Source organism: Corvus brachyrhynchos, unplaced genomic scaffold, assembly GCF_000691975.1.
Source record: "Corvus brachyrhynchos isolate BGI_N302 unplaced genomic scaffold, ASM69197v1 scaffold1, whole genome shotgun sequence".
In the NCBI taxonomy this organism is placed as follows: domain Eukaryota; kingdom Metazoa; phylum Chordata; class Aves; order Passeriformes; family Corvidae; genus Corvus; species Corvus brachyrhynchos.
This window is the reverse complement of record NW_008237222.1, coordinates 3068124-3084642: the sequence shown is the minus strand read 5'-3', so window position 1 is coordinate 3084642 and position 16519 is coordinate 3068124. Positions and strand designations below refer to the sequence as shown.

The window sequence follows — 16519 nt, the reverse complement described above, 5'->3', positions numbered from 1 at the left end:
GAGGTTGCGGGGCGCCTCGGCCCCGGCGCGGCACCCCGAGGGTCGCCGCTCGGTGCCCCGCCGTCCCTGAATGTCAAAGGGCCGGCGGGAGGAGAAGCAGTAATCGCGTGTGTGCCCCGGAGCACTTGGGCTGCGGAGGAGGTTAATCTGTAGCAGGTAGACCTTTGTCTAGTGTTTAAGAGGCGACGATTACATGGGGAATTAGTGGCCTGCCTGTAACTCACGCAACTTTTAGGGTAATCTTAAAAGAACAGCCTTTCTTGAGAAGTTGAGGCTTCTTCTATAGCTCAGTAGTTCACTTGTCAGGGAATGTTTTCAGGTGCTGAGTTCATTAAAAAAATAATTACAAACTGATGTTGCAGAAAAAATGTGCTGGTGTAATTTCTTGTGTGTATTTCCACTCCAAGGATGCTCTCGTAAACCTAGTGGTGTTGTGAGATCAATGAGAGAATTTGAGGAGTATGAAGGGCAGATGTGAGCCTGAGTCATCAATCTTTTCCCTTCCAGTAGGTGTCATTGCAGATGGATTTTAAATTCTGATTTGTTTTGGTCTTCCTGTTGGGGTAAGAGCTAGCAGTGGATATTGTTGTAGGTCTTTTGTAGGTTTTACAGCACAAAATCTGTTATTATGATGCTTAATGCTCCAAGGCATACCTTCTGTATGTGTTACTCATGAGTAACAGGTATTGCCTGCAGGGAGCAGAATAGATGCTATTTCTTTCATTTAAACTTTTAGACACACTAGAAAATTTGGTCATAGTGGCCACTTTTTTCCTTTGTTTAAGTCTTCTTCTTGAAGAAATTTAAATAGTTTTGAAGTATGGCTGTGAATGTTCCTTAGAAGGGTGTCACTTCCATAGTATATTTCTCCTTGGTGCTAAACATGGGAAGGAAACCTAGTCAGTGTACCATGGTAGACCGTTGTACTAGGGATGTTGAATCAGGAGTTTGAATCACTGTTATTTGCATTGCTTAATGTTTTAACATTCTCACTTTAATCCAGGAGAAACTATTTTCTTAAGAACTGCTAGCCACCTATGATGTCAGGTGCTGCGGGAAATCCAGACCCACAACTTGCTATTGTGCTAAGGAAGCAGTGGCTCACTGCTTGTTCTAAGGCCGCGGTAGTGTAATATTACACATTTAATACCGTGTATTCATGAGTGCTTCCGAGTGACATTGCTTGTTTCAGTAGCACTTCTTGTAGCATAAGAATTACATGGATTTGAGCTACAACCGGGCAAGTTTTTTGTTTGCGTGTGGTAACAGTTTCCTGCTCAGTCTCTCTCAGCTTTGGTACAGTGTGCTACATTTGGCCAAAATGTGACAGAATTATTTAGACTAGTACTAAATTAAAAAAAAAAAAAAAAGTCTGCTGTACGCCAGCTAACCGGAGAGAAAGTGTATGTGTCTGGTTTGTGTATGTACTTTGATTTGAATGGTACCATGGCCCAGCATAGCGGAGTTTCTCCTGCTCTGAATTGTATTGACGTGAGAATATATTCTAAGTATGTTAAAGCATTTCAGGTTTATGCAGTTAGAATTTTGCATGCTTCTTGAATGCAAAAGCTATACAGAAATAGTAGTATGCTTGAAGAAGAATGCTTGATTTAAAAGCAATGTGGCTATTTCTAGTAAGATCAGACTTAGAGTGATCAGTCTTTCACTTGCTACTTTTTCTAAAATGCAACATGGTACAATTTAAAGTGCCATCTTGCACTTTTCCTGACTCAATGTGGTTACCTAAACATGTTAGTTCTCAATATTTAAATGAGTCATAGGAAGGTCAAATATTTAAAAAAAAACCCCAAAAAGCAAAAACCAAAAAGCAGGTGCAAAAATGGGATTATGTAATATAATAATCAGTGTTACTAAATTTTCTCTCTGAAGATAAACTTAACTGTTGTATTGCAAAATAATTAATATATTTTGTGCTCTAATAGTCTCAACAAGTACTGTCTGAATGCTGAGATATTTGGGATTTTTCAGTGAAAGCAATGGGAGGATTGAGTATCTTTTTACAAGTACAGGATCTCATTTGTGAAAGCAGTTCTGGTGACTGAAAATCTTATATATTTAAAGAATCAAACTTCCATGAGCCCAGCTCCATAGCTACAAGGACTAAGCATAAATATTGCTCACTACATGGTGATATTATTAGTACTCTTCGTTATGAGAACTTTTATACTGTTAGCGTTCTTTGGATGACATTGTAATTGTAAACGTCAATCAGGAGAGAGGAACTGCAATTCTTAAGTCAGAGACCATTTCTTTAGTAGTAGAAAACAGTATTATTTGAGTAATGGACAGTCAAAGGACATTTTCCATTGGAAATTTCTTACACTAGCAGTTAGTTTTTGTTCTGCTTTTAAGTTTTACCTCCTTTTGTTAAATGAAACCCTGTAAACCTGCTGTGGGATTTTTTATGTAATTAGATGTTTTAACATAATTTATTTTCAGTATAAATGTCTAATCTTAATTTTAATCACAGTGTCCACACCCCAAACCCCTCAGCCTCAGTTAACTGTACAGTGAAAGTAAGAGAGTTCTCTTTCAGTGTTTTGTCCCTCAGATCTATTGAAAACTCTTTGGGGCTAGAAGAGGATAGTTAAGAACATTTAAAATGTCTTTTATTAGTCTGTTTTTGGTTGTTTGTTTGGGTTTTTTTTAACTGAACAATGTCAGTTATAATCCATTTTTAAAAGGACTCTTCTTGCTTGCTGGTGACCTCTTGGTTTTTATGTTTGTTTTTTATCTCTTCTGAGAATTACTTTCCAGAAATCAACTCACTGTTCTGGAGGATACAGTTACATGTTTTCAATCTTACTTTTCTCCCATTTCTTATGTATTTGCATATTTTTATTGTCGAGCTCCAGGATGCATTCGAACACTTGTAGAAAGTGTCACTTAGATGCAGAAACACTTTGAAAGTTTGCATCTTTTGGGAGTGCAGATAACTGAGTTTCTTGCATTTTCAAGAGTAAGGAAGGAGAAAAATCTTGTACATGAAATCTCAGGTGACTTGCTTTGATCTGTTGCCGGCAGCATAACTTGGATGTCCGCTGTGTTTGTGGAAGTTCCCTGTCCAGCCTGGGCTGTGTATGTGTAGGAGATACTAGTACTGAGTGAAAATGCAAGTTATTCCTACAAAGCTACTGGTTTCAAGTGTGTGTTCTCTAGGATTTAATGAATCACCAAACTAGCTTGTGATGTGTAGAATGGTTTGCTTTCTGGTAGACAAGGAAGAAACAGTATCTTGGTGTGTTCAGGTTAGATCTTAACTTCGTTCTCTCCATAATTTTACTGATTTAGAGGATCATAGGTTATATAATGTGGGCTGTTCTTCAGAGAGACCTTAGGGTGAACGTATTTAAACCTGATCTGTATCAAGATTTCAGAAGATGCCCCCTCAGAGCATTTACTTGTCATACTGTAAAACTCATGCTCATGTTGAGGCTCCTTATTTGTCTGGGCTAGCAAAAACATATTTATGTATTGTATTTTTTTTGATGTAAGGTGAGAAAATTGGAAAGCGTGAACTTATCCACCTTTTAAAATGGCTGTCCACTGGCAAAAGCCTTTAATGTCATAATGTCACTAGGACAATTCTCTATGCTGATGTGCTCCAAGGAGACTGCTGACATGCTCCAAGGTGACTTGTAGAATAATTTTTCTTTTTGATGCATTTTTTTGCTTCTTTCTTTTTTTTTTTTTTTTCCCCTTAATGCTAGCCCTGTGACCATCTTTTTTTTTGTGGGCTTCAAAGTACTGGAATTTTACTGGGAATTAACTTTTCATCTGACACTGATGATGCTATTGAAAAATAAAATCAAAATGTGAGGTTAAACCAGTGCATCTTTTTGAGATCTTTAGTAGACTTGGCAAAAGTGCGTATTCCGCTTTCCATGATGTCTGTTCTTGATTTCAAACTTTAGCACTTATCTGTAATTCTCCTTTTGCAACATTATGCTGACACAAAACAAACCACACAACTGTGCCAGTCACAGAAAGAAGAAGAATTATGTTTCTCTGTCAGAAGGAGACAAATGAGGAAAAGTTGTTATCTCTGTCCTACTTTTTAAATATCCATTATGTGAGCTAGCTGGCAAATAATGGTGCTTTTGTATATTCTTCCTAGAAGTTTATCTCTGTGACTACTTGATTAAGGTGTTTGTGGTACATTTAGGTTTAGTTGCTTAAGGTAGTAGCTGGCACACTTTATGCTAGTAAGAACTCTTGAATCTCTGCTGATAATGGCATTTATAGCTCTGCTGTTGAGCAACCATAGGCTGTGTCTAATAAGTTAATTTCCCTGCCTGTCTGAAGTCTGTATATTTTTCCTTGTCTTGGACTAACTTGCGGGAAAGAAATCATGCATCATCTGCCCTAGGACTCAGGCAGTGTTCTGCTTTTAGGGCAAACATAACTCTAAAAAATTATTCAGAAAACATTGAAATTCTTTACTGTTAGAAGTTCTAGTACCAGAAACTAACCAATACCCTGCTACAAAGACAGAGGAGAAAGAAATGGCTCTACTTTCAGTTTGGTTAAAACCAAACTGTGGTTATTTTCCCCCTTTGTGCCCCTCTGTATCCAAGACTGTAGAGAGGTAAATTGCATGTTTACAGGGAGCAGAGGTATATGCAAGACAGGTAGAAAGAATGGCAGAGCATTTGTCTGTATTCTCACGGAGATAGGGTTTGGCTGTTTCCAGACAAAGCAAAAAATAATTTGCTTGTCTAAATGACGGCTTTTCTTAAAACAATTTTTCTTGTTGCTGTGAACTCTGTAGGAATTAACCAAGCTTTGTTCTCCAAGGAATAAAAATAAGCAGCCATACCTCTGGACCCTAAATTGTGGTCTGTCCAGGCACTTTATTAAAACTGTGTTCTTTTTATATTTCAAATTTCAGCTCAGTCTACAGGAGATTGTCCTTCCTGAGATACTATGATTTTTTTCCTTTGTTCCAGGCAAAATAAACAACTTCTTTTTAGTGTCAGCATTTCTTAGGTTCTAGTGAAAACCACAACCACTACTATCATCTGTGCTCTCTGGTGTTAGTGCTGTCCGCCAACTCCAATTTATCTATTTATTGTCTCACTCCGAATGTTAGTCTAACCATCAACATCTAAGAAATCCTTGGAGTCTGTCAGCTGCTTTCTAAGACTGCTCCTAGATAAAGCTCCCCGGGAGTCAGGTCCAGCTTTCCTCTGTGTGGCTGTCAGCTATGGTTTGCAAACAGAAATTCTAGCAATGCAGTGATTAGTCATATCCTAGTTTTGAATGGCAACAGATCTTTTCCTCACCCTCTCTTTTCATTAGCTGTGCATTGTTATGACGTTGGATGACCTGCTGTTGGACTTTTTTAATAAAGATGCTGTGTATTTCTACCCCCTCATTGTATCATTCTGCCTCTCTTTGATCCCTTTTCAAGATTCTAGCAATCACAAAAAATTATGAAAAAGATAATATTTTTTCAGAAAAGGAACTAAACAAGTTTCACAAGAACATAGAGGGAAATTATTTTGTTTCCATCTTTTGTGTTCCACCAGTAGTCTAACACCTTAAGATTCATCCTAGTTCTCAAAAAACCTCAACAAATCGTTGAAGTAATTGAAAGTTGGGGTATTTGCTGTCAGGTTTATTGTCTTGTTCTTGTCTGGAATAAATGGTGTATGTTTCTGACTGAACTGCAGATGACAGTCAAGCACAAATATTAAGCAATAAAGACTAGGTTCAGCTACAACACTTTGTCTGGTGAAATTTTATTAATTGTTTTGGCAGTAGATCTGTGAAATTTCAGTAGGAATTTCATGATCAGTTGTGTATTTTGGATTTCAGGGAATTTAACTGAGTGAATACCGTGGTTGCCTTATAAAGAAAAATTTCTTAATTATCATGTGCAACCTCTTCTGTCTTTTGAATTATGAATGTGACAGAGGAAAAAAAAGCTTCGGCATGTTCTGGTGAGGAATTCTTTGTATGCACTTGAATTCTATGCAGTCCAGACCTTTCTTTCTAGAAGAGAACTCTCTTGTTTATTCATTTGCAGAAAGGTAATCTCCCAAACTATTTCAATAATTATAGCCATTGAAGAAGGCCAGTCATCCCCCTTTGTATCCTCTAATATCTGTACTGGACGAAAACGGGAATAAAATCCATTTAACAGTTATGCTTCAAATGTGAAATGGATCATGCATAGAAACACCTCAAAATATTGCTTGTCTAATACTTCGGAAACATACAAGGTACATACAGTCTGGATTATTAGGTATGGTGTTAGGAAACCCGTCTTTGTTCTTAAGTCCCAAAGAAACTCCTTGGTAGGAGTATTTCTCCTTGGCTCAGTGCTGGTGAGACTGCACCTGGAGTACTGTGTGCAGTTCTGGGCTCCTCAGTACAAGAGACATGTGGAACTACTAAAGAAAGTCCATCGAAGGGCCACAAAGATGATTAAGAATCTGGACCATCTCTCTGAAAAAGGCTGAGAGAGCTGCGACCATTTAGCCCAGAGAAGAGAAGGCTCAGAGTGCATCTGATCAATTTTATAAATAGCTGAAGGGAAAGTGTAAAGAAGATGGATCCAGGCTCTTTTCAGTGGTGCCCAGTGACAAGTCAAGTGACTTTCCAACCAAAAATAAAAGCTGTAGGCCCATGCTGAACTCAGTGTGAGTTTCCAGAACTGGAGGTTCAGTTTGAAAGCTTCAGTGTTTTGACTACAAACATTATTCTTCCCACACACAAATTCAAATAAAACTAATTTAATGTAAATCTAGTTAAGGAAATAATTTCTCAAATTATATTTTCTTGAAGAAAATTAGACATTAACAATAGATTATGGGGTTTTGATATGCAATAGAATGTTTACTGTGAAATGAAATACCTTTAATGGTTCATTTTCTGTAACAAAGAACGGGCTTTGGGGTGTGTGCTGGTGGGTTCCTGCTCAAACACAGCACCTGGGGTTCGTTCTCCATTTGCACTTGATGAGGAAACCACGTTCTTGCTTCAAAGAATGAAAGCAATGCTGAAGTCATGTAATGTGTACCATTCTGAGAGGTCGATGACAGCCACCCAAATCACTTGAGCAGGTTAATTCACCAAGCTATTGTACTTTGTTAATAAGCCATTAAGGCATTCTTCATTTCTGAATATGATCTTTAGAGGAACTGATTTCTCTTTTTCCCCAGAAAGTTTATATTTCCAGCTGAAAAATCAAGTCTTCTCCTTAGCTTATTCTTTGGGCTTATATGGTGTCATGGTTCTTTTGTTTATACTAAAGATAAATCAATTGACTCACTTTATCATCTCCAGATGATCTTCTTGAGCATACTCAGTTTATTTCACTCCGTGAAGGAAGTAATGACTTAAATAGAACCTAAATTATGTCATAATTAAACTAAGCAGTCCTCCTATAAGCCTCTAGCTTCAGTATCTTTTGTCTATCAGTCAAAATGGCATTTCTTGCAGCAGAAGCAATTGCTAGGGCAAGGGGTGAAATAATTACCCTGATGACCATTTTATGCTGTCATTCACAAGGACAAAGTCCCAGTTAAGCTCTTCCCAGCTTTTCATGCTAAGTGGTCTCAAATTGTTGAATGTGTAAAAGTCTGAAGGGAAGATTTGGGTTCATATCTTAAACAGATCAGGGGAGAGATGAAAGACAGTGATGTGCCTTCTCCCTGAGGAAAACCAAGTTTTCTGGGTAGCTCTAGACCTGTTGTGGAAGATGTTATACTGTCTGAAAGATTTTATCGAGGATTTATTGTTGAATCTTCATTACAATTTTTTTTTTTTTTATCAAGAGTTTTGTTTGTCATTTTTAAAAAAAAAAATTCTTGGATTTTGTTTGATAAAATGAAAATATTTTAGGAATACAGAATAAAATATTTCCTGGATTCAGTTTGAAGTGAGACTAAAATAAGCTGGTTGTTTAATACACCTGCATACCATTGAAAAATTTATTTTTCCTGATTAAAACTGCATGAATAGAAATACCAAAAATATCCAACTAGAACTGAACATTTAAAACATACTAGAAATTGATTAAAGTAGATCAACACAGCAAGGAGCTACAGGATTAGGAGCTTGCCTTCATGCATTGTGCTTTTCATAGCCAGCAGTCACATCACCTTCTGATCTGATTCTGTCAGGGCTCACAGGCAGGGTCAGGTCAATACTTAAATGGGAAAACATCTTGGTTCTGTAGAAAATGCTATTCTTGATTTGGTACTTGGGTCTTTTTCTCAGAGCTATTGCAACAACATGAGGCTCTAGGACAACATCTGAGAAGAACAGAAGTGTAACCAAAGGCTTAATAATGTTTGATTCGTAAAATTTTTGAAGTATTTCTGCAGAAATTTTGAGGTCTGCCCTAATCTTTTAGTTTTTCCAAATTGTAGTCAAAGAAGTTATGTTTCTGTTTACCTGCATTTTCAGTGTTCCAATTTGTTAGTCATTCTCTTGATATAGGGAAGAAAGTAGATTATGCTCCTTGTCAATTTTTTAACAGCATTATGGGGTTAACTTATTGTGTTTGCAGTGTTATGATGATAGTGATGGGCAGTAACTTAGCATGTTTCAATAAAATTGAATTGTTGATTTTTTTATCCCCCTCTAATTGTTCTAGATTGAAAACCATAGGGTACGTGTTCTGTATGACATATCAAGAAATCAGTTTAGATTTTACTGTGATTAATAGCACAAGCATTGTAGGCTTTTTAAAAAAGATGTGTGCTTGAAACAGAACCTGAAATAATTACAAAAAGATGTTTCTGGTTTTATGTCATCTACATTTTCGGGTTTTTGAAGTTTAGGCTGACACTGACATTAAGCTGAAAGATCCATAGAATTTAGCGCTACCTTTTATAATATCTCAAGGGCTTTTTTTCACTTCAAGATGTAGTTTATCTAGTTTTTCAAAGTATTATTATACAACTTACAGAATTGTATTTGTGATTTAGGACAGCACTTTTGTTTAGCATCAAGGACTTTAAAGGAAAAATAATTAATTATTCATAAAAGTGGCAAAGATGTCTAATCTGTACTGATAAAGATGAATCATATGCTCACATTAAAATTTAGATTTGTTAAGATACACCTAAATTATAATGCTATTATAGTATGATCAAGGAAATTGGTTTATTCACAATATATTTATTTGACTTAAAATAAATGATTGGTTTTGCTGCATTCACATGGTAAGCAAAGCTACTGAGCTCTTGAAATACCTTGGAAAGAAATATAAAGCTATAATTTTCCTTGAACTTAGGTAGCAGAGTGTGAAACCTCCCATAACCATCTTAATAATTTGGTTGAATGTTTAACCTAGATGATGTTGAATGTTCTCTTGAAACATGTAATGAAGATTTTTTGCCCAGTGAGATTCTGGTGTGTCATCTGGTGTAGTATGAATATCACCTGGTGCAACAGTGAAGCATCTTACAGAATGTTATAGATACATACAAATCACTTCCATTAGGCACAGATTGCTCTGATTACTCCAGTGGCTACGAAAGTCTTTCATTTGTACAAGAAATACCCAGTATCATCATTTGCATTGCTGTTGTAGCTATTACCGTAGTAATAGACTTTGAAAATGCAGTGCTTGATTTGCACAAAAAAAGGTCAGAATCAGCCAAGATTGCCTTTACTCTTGGTAGCAAAAGGTATGATTGAATTTTTAAGCCGGGCTTATGGTACCTATCAGTTTTATATTGCAAAAAATAGAAACCACAAAGAATTCCAGTGCGTGCACCGTCTGATAACACCACTACTACTCTGCTTTTGAAGTAAGATGTTTTTGTGAGACCAATTCTGTTAGAAAAGCAGTTTTTCTTGTTACTTTACCTAACTGCTAGAGGATACCTGCATTATTAAATCTCCACAGAAATACTGTATCTTTTCTTCAGAGTAGCTATCCTCAGTCTAGTTGCAAAAGACTTTCCTTTAACTAGGAATCCTCATTACTTTTGAGAGGCTTCCTGGTAGACTCCTTTTGTTTTGAGTAAGTTATGTAAGATGGTGCCTCATGCTTATTCTTCTATGAAAGCCCTGGGTATTCAGATATTAGTTCAGAAAATACAGTGAACAATCCTTCCAACCATTTTTCATAGGTTTCTAATTTAATTTCACTGTTTGGTCTTCCAAGCTTTTTCAGAGGAGTTCCTTTGTAGTGCCTATTGCTTTGGGCTGCAGACAGGATGGATCAATACTCCTATCTGTATGCAAAGGTCAGTCTGATTCTTTTGCTTTAGAAGCACAAATCATTTTAACAAAAAAACCCCAAAAATCCAGTCCCCCCACCCCCCCAAACCCCATCCCAAAACCAAACCTTCTAGTCTAACAGCAATGTCCAACTTCTAACTGCTCAAATATTTGTGAGGTCATCATTGATAAATATTTTCAGGGGCTCATTTTTTGGGGATTTGAATTCAAGAATCAAGAGAAATGTATCCAGAGAGTGAGTGGCATAACTGGAGAGAATAATGTCAGTTTGAACAAAATGATCAGCTTTAGAGGTACCTGCAGTAGTACTTCCACTGATGGTTTAGTCAGACTGGTGACAGATTGCATTTAGGGAAATTTTTCATTTGCCTTTTACACTGTGTTGACTATAGGAAGTATTACACCTTAAACTTTGGCTTCATATGATGTATATTGATAAGATATTTGCCATAAAATTGCATGTAAATAAAATGCTTGATTAAGGTGAAGAATTCAACTGAGAGAAAAGAAACAAAACTGAGGCAAAGGACCATACCTAGTAATAAAGAAAATGTGTCCAAGCTGAAAATCATGTTTATAAATTGCTCATAGTTACATTAAAATCATTGTGTTCTCACTTCTAGCTCATACATTTTACTCCTGATTACTTAATATATTTTTTACTTTACCACTACTGAGAATGAAATTTGTAGATATAACATAGTTTTATAACAATGTTCTAAAAGAGTGTTTTACTGCTTTGATTCTTTCTATTTATGTGGGACATTTCTTTTGACTAAATCTAGTTGGATATTTTAAAAATAACAGTGACCCTTCCATTTTCTGAGCCATAGGGTAACTTATTTCAAGAACAAAGCTCCTGAAAATGTCAGACTGTGATATAAGTGCATGCAAATATTATGTATAGATGCCATTGTGGAAAAAACCCAAAATGTATTTAAATATGAAAATCACTTTAAAACAATTACGAATTTTAGTCATGGTGGTTAGATGTCTCCATTTTATCAAGACAGCATGCAGAATGAGTGGGTTAATTCTATGTTTTGGTTAGCTGACAACAGTATAAACCTTTAGAAACAGTATAAACTTTTAGAACTATGCTAATTCCTGTTTCCTGCTTATAATCTCTCTACAAGAGCAAACAAGGTGAATTATGCTTTATCTTAGATCAAGACAAGGCATCTGACAGCATTTGGAAATTGCCTGAAGATTTATTGTGCAAAGTGTGACATTTTAAGTGAAATAGCCTTTTGGAGTACTTGGGGAAATAACAGGAATATTTGAAGAACTGGTAAATGTTTGGTTTGGGGGTTTTTTTAGATCAAGGTTGCACGTTAGGTGGTATTTGTGGTTTTTAGTTACAGGTTCGTCTTCTGCTTAACTGTTTATTTAACTGCTGTTTCTTCTGCCATAGAAATTGATACCACAAAAATGAATAGCCTTTGAAACATTATTCAGTAATAATTTATAAATAATCATGATTTTATCTTTTGCAGGTTACAGCATGTGCTTATGAGAATGAATGTTACATTACATTTCATATTGGGATTAGTCAACTGGATCAGTATTCTTGAGATGAACATAAATTTTAAGCAGAAGATTTGTATTTTCTTGAAAGTGTTATTAATGAATGTTCTTTATCCACCTTCTCCTTTTTATTAGTTTTCAGTAATTAATTTTGTGAGCCCACATGGGCGACATCTTTCATTACCTACCAACTGCACATTGACCTCTGAGTCCCTTCAATATTCTCTAGTTTTCCTGTACTTCTTTCCTGTTTTATTTATGGTTCTGGTACATGTGGGGATTTTGTTTGTTTTGGGAGATGGTCTTTTGTGTATATACTTTTGTGGCCTTTATCTCATTTTTATAGTTTTTTTTCTGAACAAGGGTTCAGAAGTTGTCCCAACTTTAAGTGGTATCCTGGTTCTTTTCACTTTTCTGGGTGCAAAGTTAGATTCCAGGATGGTAAATTTGAGACAAGTGTTACAGATATCCTTGACTTTTTTCCTGTAGGAAAACATCTCTGTTGAATATTTTCAGAATACCTGTAGGCCTGATATTCTCAAGAACTCCTGAAGAAATCTAGTGTATCTGCAGTCTCCAGGGCTGGCAAGATAGTGTTCTCCTCTGCTCTAAGCCTTCTTTGGTGGGTAATGAAATACAGTCAATTGAAGCACAGGATGAATGTTGTGCTTATCTCAGCTTTTTTCAATAGCAGCTCTGCCACTGCCTTCTTCCCACCATTCCTTACTTTAAGCCAACTGCTAATTTTATCAGGATAACCTTTCTGTATAAAAGAAGAACCTTTCAAAAATTGTCACTAATTATTCCGTGACTCCACTCAAATATTCAGATGAGAAGTTCTTGCACATTCAGAGATTTTCATCAGTATGTCCCACAGGAGAAAAGACTGAATTGCTGTTTCATATACTTGTTCAGAAATATGAAAGAAAATTTTACATTCTGTGATTTTTTTTTCCTATGCAATACTAGAAGATCTAGTATATATTTTAAAAATAATAGATGGAAGATCAGTGGTTAAAAACTGTTGTAAATCTCGTAGGGAAGCAGCAAATCATAATGACTGGGTAAAGGGTTGTTCAAAAGGTTTTAGTAGTAGTGAAAGATTTAGAAACAAGAAATTTTTGTACATCAAGCAAGTTAATTTAGTTAACTTGCACAGTCAGGAGCATCCAAAATAACCTTTCTTTGAAAAGAAACTTTTGAAATGGTCTTGGCTAAAAAATTTGGAGTAAATACTTCTTTGGCCTTAAATAATTTATTCTGTAGATTTCTAATTTGGCAATGGAATGAGTCTTTGTGCACTGAAAAATGAGTAAATTTAAATGTGGTAAGAACTTTTGCCATTTAGTATTACCGCAGGCCTGGGCCCTAGGGTATATCACCGTGTCCCGCAGCTGTAGGGAGGAGGAGGAGAGAAGATCCAGCAGGCAGGAATTGTGCAGCAAGATTGATTTATTTAATTATTTTACAAACTCTTTTATAGACTTTTTCCTTCATAGTCTAATTGGACAAGGATCAGCCACCCCTTGGGGTGATTGGCTAAAATCCTAAAACATCCATTTTCAAAATATTTTTCTACTGTACCATAAACAAGACTTTCCAAGGTTGCAGGTGTTTGGTTGTTTACATAACTCTGCTACCTCTTCTGTGAGAGAGAAAAGTCTCTCATGGGCTTAGAAAATAGCAAGAAAATCCTTGCTAGCAGCATTTTTGTATCTACAATTTAGTTTCACCTTCTAGACTGCATTTCATTACAAAATTTATTTGAAATTAATTCTATTCATGTTTTATAGCCATGCTTGTCTCATTTTCCCCATAATTAAGTGTCTCCAGCATGATAATCTTTAGTAAAGTAGTTTCTTAGCTTCTAAACTGTCTAGAATGGGAAATCAGTGTTTCCACTTCAATTTTAAACTGTGTTGGTTTTTTAATCTGTGATCATTTTGTAGGTTTGTATGGTTTTCACCACACATGTTCAGGAGTGAAAGACTGCTTTCTAACTTTGTGACTCACTAATCCTAACCAAATAATTTACTAGTACTTCTCTGATTTGTTAAGGGATCTCTTTTGTGTCATCAAATCTAGTGACCCAACGGAGCTGAGTGGCTGCACTGCCCCCTGCCTAAGTTACTGACAGCTGATTGCACTATGTCTTCTCTCTCCACAGATCTTGCACTTCTGGTTTCCTTTCCCTTTTTCCTTTTTTTAACTTTTTTTTTTTTTTTTTTTTTTTGCTAGTTCTAGGGGAGTAATATTTGAGACTTTATATGTAATAATGGTTTAAATAATTGGTCTTAAGTCTGTTCATTGTCTTGTGAGGAAGGAAGGAAGGAAGTTGAATATTTTTTTAGGTGGGATTCTTACCTTCTGGCTCTAGTATGTCACATTATTGTACCACCAGTTCTTTAATATGAATAGCTAATAAAGAATAACAGGACATTATCTTAGCACATTTTACTCCAAATGATTCTGGAGTGGATGATATTTCTAGCTTTCATGTGAGAAGATTCTTTAGCTAGGGACATGTAAGTAATTTTGCTGTCTTCTTTTTCAAGAGGCATATTAGAAAAGAAATTTCTTCCTCAAATTGTGAAAACCTGGTGATTAAATTGTCGAGATCACATAGAATTGGTAAAAATTCAGCAATTTCACTCGGTCAAACCATGAGTTCTCCTACTGGCACTGGCAAAATCATTCATATTTGAAAAGAAGGGCAATGTCTTTAATCAGTTTTCTAGAGATGATAACTTACTAGAAAGCTAAAGCCAATCCCTTCCTCAGCAGTGGAGGATATGAGAATGCAAGATGAAAATGGACATCTTCAGAGAAGGGCATATAGTTCCCAGAATCTTTTTACTCAGTTCTCATATTCAGTGAGTTGGGAACTTTGCATCAATGTTGCTTTACTCTGTAACTCCTTCCTTCTCTTTGAAGTACATCTGATTTCTCTTTTTTGCCCCTTCTGTGGAGTTCAGGAACAGACAGAAGCCCAAAGCAATCTTTAGGATTCTCTGGGTTGTTTATACATGTTTCTTGTTAATCTAAAAACATTCAGATCCAAGAGGAGAAAATATGGAATGATAATGAGATAAACTGCAGCTGGGAATAACCAATGTACAGTGTGGGTTCACCAGCCCTTTCTCCCCTTCAGACTCTCTTACTTTGAAATTGGATGCTTGTGCAATTTAAGGAATCTTTAGAAAGCCATATTTGACATTATTGGTGCTGAGGCAATAACTATATGGAAGGCCAGTGCTGATGCTCCATTACGAGTACTGCTTTGTTTTGTCAGTGTGCTCTGACTTGATCTGCTAAAACTTTGATGAGAGGTGTTTGCTGATTACAGCTCTTTCTGCTTTAAGATCTTAAATAGTATGACAGAAATGGTTTGTACCTTCCCCTGTTATTCTTTCTGGGAAACATGGATAAATGACAGCAAATAAGAAAATATTCTCAACTGTATGTAAAGTGTCTGTAAACATACCATGAAAATATGTTGCTTTATTTAAGCATAGAAACGATTTCACACTCGAAATTAACTCTTAATTAATAGATGTCTGAGATGCTGTTATTTTACTGCAGTATTCTTTTGTGCATTTTTACTGGTGCCCTAGTTTTATGAAGCTCAGGAGTAGTCACATGAATATATTCTTGGATTTTCATCCAATATTGTTGCTAAGGAAACATCATCTTTAATACTGTATCCTTGTCTGCAGCTTGTCTGTATTAATCAATGCCTGCTAATTCTCAGCACAAACCAAGTAAAGATGAAAAAAAAGGTCTTAATTTATTTTATTATCAAGTAGTTTATTATTGACTGTTCTCCTTCAGGATCCCCTGCCACTACAAAGCTCACACATATTGGAGGGTCTTATCCATGTCTCTAGTCTCATTCCACGCAGATACAACATGGGCAGGTTTTATGTTTTTTTTTTCATTGGGTGCCATTAGTATTTAATATAATAATCTAACACTGGTCTTGTATAGTGCATGGATCTGGTCAAAATGCTGGGAAATGCTTACCTATTGCTCTGAAAGGGAGAAAGAACCTTTTCTGTATGTGTTAAAAAGAGGAGTGTGAATGTACTAAAGTGAGAAACATATCCCTTTTCAGTATACTGTTAAAACTCTACTACTGCATTTCAGCCCAATTTGAATATCTGGCTAGGAAAAGACCTGTCATTCAGACATATCAGTGGAAATCTCAGTTCACTGCAAGTCCAGCTATTTGGCTTGTTGCAACAGTGACAAGCATGTTTTTTGAATTTTCTGTTTCTGAACTCTTTTAAGAAGTACCAAATTCTAGAGCCAATTTAAAAATTAATTTGACTTAGCAGTTTGTTAGCTTAATACCCGCTTTTTTCATGATCATGTTTGCCTTTTGGACATGTTCTTACATATCTACTTCTTCAGAGACACGACATTAGATCTAACATCTGTTGTTGAAAAGCCCAGGTCAGAAAAGCCAGAGGCAAACAAGGAGGCCTGAAGAACTTGTCTCATTAGGAATATCTGTTTCCTTTTTTTGAGAAGCAGCAGTATCTCATTCATCAGCTTAGTCATCCTTCAAGGAAGAGGAAAGAAATCGAGCACCAGTTTACAGTCTAGCTGTGTGGGCTAGATGCAAGCACAGTTTCAGCAGTCTAAGCTGGATAGGTCATACCAGCTCTCATTACCAGGATAGTAAAGGGAACATGAGTTCTCTCCTTCTGAGTGCAGTAAAGGGAACACAAGTCCTCTTCTTCTGAGTACAGAGCTTCTTATG

The 16519-nt window shown here is 36.2% G+C and overlaps 1 protein-coding gene across 1 annotated transcript in view; it reads left to right on the top strand.

Moving 5' to 3' along the window:
• EML5 (echinoderm microtubule associated protein like 5) overlaps nucleotides 1-16519 on the top strand; it is a 114586-nt gene that overhangs the window by 3980 nt on the left and 94087 nt on the right. Inside the window, exon 3 of the mRNA XM_008629819.2 lies at nucleotides 408-474. Coding sequence (XP_008628041.1) covers nucleotides 408-474 — 67 coding nt within the window. The remainder of the gene's footprint in view (nucleotides 1-407; nucleotides 475-16519) is intronic.